Below are 9,175 nucleotides of genomic sequence, written 5' to 3'. Positions count from 1 at the left end.
GAGTTTGTATAAAATGCCGGTTATAGTGGCAAAAAAACTAATTTCATTGCAAAGGAGGTTCTTTTGGGGTAAAGATGATGGACGCCCTGGGCTGGCTCTTGTAAAGTGGGAGTTGGTACAGGCACCGAAGAAACTAGGAGGGCTAGGTGTGGGGGATGCGATGATCCGCAATACCGTTTTATTGTTTAAGTGGTGGTGGAGATTTTCTAAGGAGGATTTCGGCCGTGGAAGAAGATTGTGTGCTCCTGCAATAATCTGAATCCTGGACAGTTATTATCTACTCAAGCTATACCGGCAAAAGGAGGCCCGTAGAGAGATATTTGTCACTTGCAAATAAAAGAGCAATATGTAAGACAAAAGATGATTGACGGACTGGCTATGAAAGTAGGCGATGGCAGATCAACCAGATTTTGGGAAGATACATGGTTATAGTCGGAAAAACTGAAAGACTCCTTTTTGAGGCTCTACTTTATTTCAAATAACAAAGGATCCGTGATTGGGGACTGTGGGTTTTGGGATCGGATTGAGTGGGTGTGGAACTTTCAGTGGAGGAAGGAGCTCCGCCAGTGGGAGAATGACAGTTTGAACCATCTTTTAGATACCTTGCAAGCTATGAAATTGATAGAAGGCGCACAAGATAGAGTGGTGTAAAAATTTGATAAGGAAGGCGTTTATACTACTAACTCATTTGTGCAGATTCTGCAGGTACAGACGGTAACAGAAGACATCCTCAACTATAAGTTCACAAATAGAATTTGGAAAAGACTGGTGCCCCCTCGAGTAGAGTTATTTTCTTGGTTTGTACTTGTTGGTCAAGTAAATACAAAGGATCGTCTGAGTTGTTTGGGCATCATTGAACAAAGTAATAATGTCTGTGTTATGTGTAACAAGGAAATTGAAACTATACATCATTTATTTGTTACGTGTGAGTACGCTTGGCAGGTGTGGTATGCATGGATTAGTTATGTGGGTTGTGCATGGAGCCTCCAAGGATCCATAAAGGAGCCTCCCAGGATCCATAAAGGAGCACTTTGAGAGTTGGAGGACAATACCCTTAAGGAAAGACGGGAGGAAAACATGATTAGTGGGGTTCTTCTTCGTATATGAAATATATGGCTAGTAGACTGTGTTTCTAGGTTGTTTTGGTGCGCTAAGAAATGGTGTCAAAATAAATCATGTTGCTGATGGCTCGGCTGGAGATGAGATAGATGTTACTATAGTTCATATTATGTCTCTTGTACACTCCACTTAGTGTGTTGAGCTCGCTTCCTTTCAAAAAAATATTCATAAAAGAAATATACACATAACAATACACTTTAAACACTTACCATTATTTTAAGAGATTTTAAACATCTTTCTCACCCACATACACTTTTTCTGTTCATCCTTAGATTTAATTATTAGTATCTAAATAAACACAAACTTGAATGTTGGTTCAAATCAGATAAATTATTTTTTGTTTACATTTTCTCCTTGGCTAACATATGAGAAGAGCATATTGAACTCTATTTTATTGCACACTGGACTACATACATTTCACAATTTCTTTAACATTTTAGGTAAGTCCACATATACTTTATTCACTAATAATTAAGATACAGAAACTAAATATTATCTAATCAAATGAAAACCGAGTCTTCTCAAAAGGACAGAGTCTAACCACAGGAATACACAACAAGGGATGTGCCCTAGGAAGTGCCATTCCAGGCCCTTCCTCCATATCAACAATCCCATTATTACCCTTCCATTCAAAGCACTGAATCATAGCAGCCAACGTTGTATGAACAACATTCAAAGCCAATGCAGCACCAGGACAACTCCTTCTCCCAGCACCAAACGACAACAACTCAAAATTCTGTCCCTTCAAATCCAACTCACTCTCTCCCTCTTCATTCATGAACCTCTCTGGCATGAACTCAAGTGGCTCCTTCCAGTAACTTGGGTCCCTCCCAATACTCCAAACATTCACAAACACAGTGGTTTTTGACGGAATATGGTATCCATTAACGCTGCAATCTTCAGTTGATTGTCTCACAATTAAGGGTCCAGTTGGGTGAAGCCTCATTGTTTCTTTTACTACGGATTGAAGATAGGGAAGATTTTCAATATCTGATTCCTCTACCAATCTGTTCTTACCAACTATTGAATCGATTTCTTCTCTTGCCTTTGACATCATTTCTGGGTGGTTTATTAACTCAGATAATGCCCATTCTATTGTAACTGCCGATGTCTCTGTTCCAGCACCAATCATGTTCTGCCAAATGTTTTGATTAATTACTTCAATTAATTTTCCACTTTACTATATTAAAGCATCATATACAGATTGATTTGTTCTTATATATCCAATATTTTAATACATGAATTGCGTTATTTGTGTAGATGATCATGTGCAGGACACAATATTTACCATTTGATGAGATATAGAATTTACATTATTGGAGTGATCTCCACACCCAATTAGTATAAAATAAGCAATCAGATATTTTTATGTAAAGTTAATATTTAAAAATTATTAGATGATTTAATAAATTTAATTAAATTATAATCTAACAATTTTCAATTATCAATTTTATACGAGGACAACTGCATATAAATTTTTAACTTAAGTAAAAGGCAAATTGTTTGGGTTATTATTGTATTAAGAAAGAATGCAAAATTAGATGATTGTTGACTAAAAAGAGAGTTGATTTTTTTCATTTTTTTAAAATAATATGTAAGTTAACATAATATTTTATGTAAAAATATATATCTTTCTATTTATTTTGTTAACATTCTCTTATGTATTTTTAATGTTTTCAAGATAATATATTATAATTTAGAATAAACACCCTAATTTAGCACTCAAAGAGTTTCATATCGAATATTTTAATTTTTAATTATTTTTTTTTTAATTTTCAAAAATAAAATTTATTGGTTGAACAAAAATGTCCCTTATTTAATATATATTACTATATAGAGTGTATAAAAAATATAATAGAAGTAACATTTTTTTAATGAAAATATCTATTGTTACTTACCATAATGAAGGCTTTAATATTTTCTCTTGTTAATCTAATCTCAGAACTTTGATCAGCATAGATATCAAGCAAAACATCAAGCAAATCCTTCACTGCTTCATCTCCAATAATAGTCTTTCTATTCCTTCTTGCATCTTGATGCTCCTTCATGATCCTCTCCATTATAGCATCATACCTACTCCTAACACTCTCAAGCCTCTTTCCAAACCCTTGCAAATCAAACATCTTCACAAACCACAACATGTCTCCCAAGTTGAACTTTCCACCAAGCTCAGTCATCTCCTTCACAAGCTCAATGAGTTGGTGGCCTTCACCTCCAACATCACAACACCTCCTTCTCAAAGCCATCCTTGTGATTATGTTGTTTGCTACCATAGCTAGCTCTGACCCAACATTCACCTCTTCTCTCATCTCTGCCTTTTTCATCATACCTATGTTACGCAAATATGAATACAACATTGTTGATGAGTGGTGCTTACTCTTACATACTCAAAGTGTAAAGAGAATACACACAAGGAATAAAAATAAACAAAAATGCTATTTGTATGCTAAAATTAGCCACTAAAATCAGCCACCAATGTATTTATGTATAAATACATGTGTAGTTTAATTTATTTTCAATGTGTATTTATATTCTAGTATATATTTTATACTGATGGCTGACTTTAGTAGCTGATTTTAGTATACACGTAATATAATACATATGTTATGAATTCTATTTTTGTCTTATTTTATTGTAAAATTAATTTTTGCCCTTCTCTAATATTCCATCTAGTTCCACCCACCAATCTGAATATTGTCCTTATTGAATACCATATAGTACGATTTATGTATCATTTAGTAGTTGGAATAATAAGATAGAAATAAAGACACAGATTCAAAATGCATTTAAAATTAAAATTAAAGATTATTAGAACAAGACATTTTATAGTGTGCTCTAATATACAAATTTTTGCATCTTATATTTTATAAGATTATGCTTGATTTCATAAGATACGAATAAAAAGATATAAAATACAGAAATATATTTGAACATAGAGATAGGTATATATACATGTCATGTTGTGTCTAATAATGACACAAATTTTATGTATTTAATTTATATACTTTTTAAAACCTACAATAGAGATGACATACAATTTTTTTTTCTACTTTTTATTACTCTATATTTGTATTCTGTTTTTGAAAGTAAATGCATACTATAGATTGAAAAAAAAAAAAACATTTTTTTCTCTCTCCCTTTATATTTACGTCTTATCTTAACTATATAACATAGGTTAAATAAATTTTATAAAAAATTGGTCACGAATTTAAAAAGATTAGAATAATGGTATTTAACACAAATATGAGTAATATCAGGAATTAACTTTTTCTTTAATCAATATTAATAAAATATTTTAAAATTATTTTATTTATCTTAAATTCTAACCATTAAGTCATAAATTTTTAATCTTAAATTTTCAATTATAAATATTAAATCTAAAAAAATATGAGAATTTTTAAAATTAAAAATGACTAACTAAAAGTCATTTTTTCTGTATTTTATCTACAAATATTAGAATAAATAATATTTATCTAAAAGATAAAGTGACTCTTCATAATTCGAAATCTCTAACCATTTAAGTAATTAGTCTAATCGGTCTCAACCATTCAAATAATTGAATTAAGTGGTCCCTATAAATAGTGATCTATTGCTTGATAATAATACGTCAAAAATCGCTTTTAGACTAATTACTTAAATGATTGGAGACTAAATAGTATTCTTTGACGTGTAGAAGACTATTTTATCGTTCGAATCAATGGTAAGGAATTGAAAAAAGCGTTTATTCTCAATATAATTGGTAAGATATGTAATATTAAAAATAAAGTATATGTGCATGTATAATCAAACCCGTCAAGAATAGCCTTATTTCCTGAGCTCTAATGGGAAGGTGCTGTTGGAGTATACGGCCACCAAGGAGTTCAGTCATACAAAGCTTCTTCATGAACCTCCAATAAGGTCCATAAGGTGCCAAAACAAAATCCGAGGAACCATATGTGATGTAATCAAGGTTGGTCCTCTTAGGTCGGTTCAAGAAGCATGTTTCATGGGTTTTGAGGCATTGCCTCGCCATTTCAGGTGAAGAAACAAGGACACAAGCCTTTGAACCAAACAAGAGATAAACCAAAGGGCCATAACTTGTCGAGATCTTATGAAATGATTGGTGAGGAAGCTTCCTTAGAAGGTAGAGATGTCCTATGATTGGAAGGGCTATAGGGCTTCGTGGAAGGTTTCGTGACCTGTTATTTATGCCATGTTTGGTGAAGATTACTCGTAGAAACAAGGTTGAGGCTACCCAAATGAGAAGTAATAGGGAATAGGTACCAAAATCAGCCATTGATGATGTTTGAAATTCAAATGTGTATGTGAGCGAAGAACCTATAGTTTTAGCTATTCTTATATAGTGGCCAACTAGAGCTATTACAACATATGTTGAACATTTTTTTTAAGTTTATACTAAGTAATCAATGATTTTTTTGAATAATATGAATAATGGACTATAAAATTAGTCTAATTTTAGTAAAATATATTACATTCCAAATTATTCATCTAAATTTTAATATTAAAATAATTATCTGTACATTTAATAAATTGAACATCTAATATATTCATTATTCATATTATTTAATATTTTCATTATCTATCTATATTCTTTTTTAAATGATTTATGTTAGATGCCGTTAATTATATGCATTTTCATTCATTAATGATCTAATTTTCTTGTGGATAACTAACTAAATTAAACAAAGCTTATCTATTTAATGAAGCCAATCTTATTTGTGTGTTAGAGTTTTTATTTATTTATTTATGGTACTCAAGGATTAAGTACAAGACTTCCAATAAAACATACTATTTATATACTCCAATTAATTACGTGTTTATACAGTAATGTATGTGATTGGATTAATGATAAAAATATTTACAAAATAAAAGAATTACTATGTACACCTTAAAATTTAATTATTATTTATTTGTGTATAAATAAATATATTGTTTAATTTATTTTTAATATGTATTTTGTATTTTAATATATATTTTATGCAAATAACTGATTTAATGACTAAATTTTAGTGTGTACATTACACTGATAAAATATAACACATCAGTAATCTTAGTATCACACCTCAATTTAATTAGTCTATAAAACATATCAAGATAAGTTAAGTTGGTAATTTTCTTAACTTCTTTCTAATGTATAAGCTAACGCTTGCATTGCATAATAAAAGTGATTTTTTTTTCGAACAATAAAAAATTTAAAATATACTGTTTCAAAGTTATAATTGAAACATATATATTTAAAATATTAAAAATAAAATTAAAATAATTAAACATTAAAAGTATATTGAATTTTTAAAAAAATAGAAAGAAAAAACATACTTTAGAGTTATATATACTTGATTAAATTTTGTTACTTGGCATATGATAAGGCCCTTAATTTGTACTTAGCTTGTAAATTAAAATTAATACTCCATCTCATTTTTTCTAAAAAATCATGTGATAAAAAAACTCGTGTGCACAAATTCTTCGATCGGTTGGTGATATCTTGCCCATAAAAACGATGTATATATCATGATTCATGATTTCATGGTATATACATATACTAAGTAAATAAACATATGTTCAATAATTAGCATTTACCACCTCCAATGTCAAACTAAAGTCGATATCTATGTTCGTACAGATTAAAAATATGAATTATATAGAATAAAAAATATTTTTTGTCCCAATCGTTTTTAAAAAATTTTAAAAATACTCTTAACATTTAAGTCGAGTTAATTTTATTCTTAAGATTTGAAAGTTAAATTTTAGACGATCATCTGTTAGTCAACATTTTTTATTCTAATTTTACTTTTAATTATTTCTCTCATTTTCAATTTCAACTCTAAGTAAGTCACCAAAAAATTTCAACTCTAAGTTCACTTCCTCATAGCTATCCCACTTATCCACTACTCAAACTGTACATCCTCATTGTTGCCTTGATTCTTGTTGTTGTTTGTTTGTTTGTTTGTTTTTTTTTTTCCCTTTTTGTTTTCTTTTTTTCTTTACACTACAAGAAAACCGGCAGATAGCAGCGGTTATTTAGCAGCGGTTTTATAAAATCGCTGCTAAATAGATTCTGCCAGCGTTTCTTGTAGCGGTTGTAAAAGACGCTACCAAATGAGCTTATTTTGCAGCGGTTTTACGGTAACCGCTGCAAGATGTACCCGTTTTGCAGCGGTTCTTGTGGCGGTTTTAGGGGACGCTGCTAAATAATCTCATTTTGCAGCGGTTTTTCTGTAACCCCTGCTAAATGTCCAGTTGTTGAAAAGATTGATACTCGTTTTGCAGCGGTTTTTTTCCAACCGCTGCAATATTTTTTAATACTTGAATTTTTTTTTGTATAAACATTATTGCCTTCTTATAACTGTTCTAATCCTCGTTATTTTTTTTTAATGAAAAGATAAGGTTTAAATACTGCAACTTAATTAATGCATTAAATAGATTTTCAATCTTGTTTTACATAAAAAATAATTCATTAATTAAAAAAGAAATTATACATGAATAACTAAAACTGAATTTACGAATCATGTTTTCTCTTGTAGTATCAGCCATTTTGAGTTTGTATTTAACCATAACTGGTAACATAAAAATCAAGTAAACGTCCGAATTCACTAAGTCAAGACAAAGTTCAATGGAAAAAAAATCAGAATTACTAACGTAGACAAACAAGTTTTGAGTCAAAATTTCTCATGAACATCGTATTGACCTGGCCAGAAATACTCTGTCAAAAAAGCACTGCAGTGACGTGATAACGGATCTGATAAGTCATCTCCAAACCATGGCATCTTGTTCAGATCGAAACCCCTTTTTGCAGCATGTACTGCATCTTCTCTATGTTGGGTGTTTAAAGTTTCATTGTCTTCTTCTGGAACCCTATTGAGCTCAACATCCCTGGAGATGTCATATCCACCGGAGGAGATAGCATCTAAATCATCTTCTGAATCAGTGCCTGCTCCATCTAGAGTGTCAGCAACTATTTCGCCTGAATATTCCGCTGACACTGAATATATGAACATGCAACCAACAACATATAGCACTAGTTAAAAGATAATGATAACTTCCAAGTCATTCTAGTTATTAAGGAAAGAAATTTTTGGCAATATGGGAAGAGGACTTTCAAAATTAACAAATGCAAAATTAAATATTACCGTCTCCTTCTTCAGTAGTTTGGACAGATTTCTTGGAAAGAAGCTCTCTAATAGCACGTTCTATATACTTGAATTCCTCTTTTGAAGCGATCTCCAACTCAACACCATGCGAGTTATTAAAGCGCATCTGCACCATAATAAAATGTATAGTTGATGGTCTATTTTGTAAAACATATCGTGTCTCTGTAATTCACTTACTGTGCTAGAAATTTATTACCAACCTTTAATTCAGCAAGTATGTCTTCAGATGTCCTACCAGCTACAAATGTCACAAAAACATAGCCAAATTTCTCCTCGTACCTTGATCCCCATTCATGAAGTTCCTACAAATTTTAGCATTAATGGAACAACTATCACTGGTTAAATGTCATAAGTATATAGCAACTTAAAATTCTTATTTTTCAAATAATATTGAACGCAAGTGTTTAAGAGTACGGCTAATGAACATACCTGCACAGTTGCTTCGTTCGCCGTTTCCAAGTATTCATTAGAACAAGATCGACCTGATAAAGCCTCTAACCAAGACCTAACATTCAACTTACGGGACCATATGTCTCTGGCAACCGTAATTGCATGTTCCAATGAAGAGAATGGAGAGGCCATAGCCATTTTGTTAGCGAACGTTGTGCCTGCACAGCATGATGAGAAATCCTCCGTTTTCATTTCTCCTGTTACAACACCTTTTTATATTAACTATACTTGTCAATGATAACAATTTTGTAATTCAAGATAATTTACTCGATGTCATAATTTTCTTTATTGGATGTCATAATTTTCTTTATTGGATGTCATAATTTTCTTTAGCCGCACACTATCTTTCAGCGGATTTAGCAACCGCTGCTATCCGTTTAGCAGCGGTTAAAAACCGCTGCTAATCCTATACATAACCGCTGCTATCTGCCGGATGTGGTGTAGTGTTAGTCAATGAT

The 9,175-nt window shown here is 31.3% G+C and overlaps 2 protein-coding genes across 2 annotated transcripts; both read right to left on the bottom strand.

The window, feature by feature from the left end:
• Positions 1-1,478: 1,478 nt before the first annotated feature.
• On the bottom strand, positions 1,479-5,411 carry LOC107625490 (cytochrome P450 93A3). The gene is made up of 3 exons (XM_016328137.3): positions 4,909-5,411; positions 3,018-3,448; positions 1,479-2,254 (listed from the first exon to the last, which is right to left on the bottom strand). Exons 1-3 carry the CDS (start codon positions 5,393-5,395, stop codon positions 1,616-1,618), a joined length of 1,557 nt encoding a protein of 518 aa, XP_016183623.1. The 5' UTR covers positions 5,396-5,411; the 3' UTR covers positions 1,479-1,615.
• Positions 5,412-7,775: 2,364 nt separating this feature from the next.
• LOC148574867 (uric acid degradation bifunctional protein TTL-like) lies at positions 7,776-8,909 on the bottom strand. Its single transcript, XM_088505975.1, has 4 exons — positions 8,697-8,909; positions 8,468-8,569; positions 8,247-8,373; positions 7,776-8,098 (listed from the first exon to the last, which is right to left on the bottom strand). The coding sequence occupies exons 1-4, from the start codon at positions 8,907-8,909 to the stop codon at positions 7,776-7,778; spliced, it is 765 nt and encodes a 254-aa protein (XP_088362101.1).
• Between the last annotated feature and the right edge of the window lie 266 nt (positions 8,910-9,175).

The sequence above is a fragment of the Arachis ipaensis genome, chromosome B2, assembly GCF_059453495.1.
Source record: "Arachis ipaensis isolate K30076 ecotype BB chromosome B2, ASM5945349v1, whole genome shotgun sequence".
In the NCBI taxonomy this organism is placed as follows: Eukaryota; Viridiplantae; Streptophyta; class Magnoliopsida; order Fabales; family Fabaceae; genus Arachis; species Arachis ipaensis.
This window is presented reverse-complemented; position numbering and strand designations above follow the sequence as displayed.

What these genes read in the sequence shown, in the direction of transcription:
- LOC107625490 (XM_016328137.3), bottom strand. Translation starts at nt 5,395, where the DNA reads ATGGCTGATTTTGGTACCTATTCCCTATTACTTCTCATTTGGGTAGCC. An exon ending in AATAAGGCTATTCTTGACGG is followed by an intron (nt 3,449 to 4,908) that starts GTTTGATTATAC and finishes TGCGTAACATAG; the next exon opens with GTATGATGAAAAAGGCAGAG. An exon ending in ATATTAAAGCCTTCATTATG is followed by an intron (nt 2,255 to 3,017) that starts GTAAGTAACAAT and finishes AACATTTGGCAG; the next exon opens with AACATGATTGGTGCTGGAAC.
- LOC148574867 (XM_088505975.1), bottom strand. Translation starts at nt 8,909, where the DNA reads ATGAAAACGGAGGATTTCTCATCATGCTGTGCAGGCACAACGTTCGCT. An exon ending in CGAACGAAGCAACTGTGCAG is followed by an intron (nt 8,570 to 8,696) that starts GTATGTTCATTA and finishes TAAAATTTGTAG; the next exon opens with GAACTTCATGAATGGGGATC. An exon ending in AACTACTGAAGAAGGAGACG is followed by an intron (nt 8,099 to 8,246) that starts GTAATATTTAAT and finishes TCATATATTCAG; the next exon opens with TGTCAGCGGAATATTCAGGC.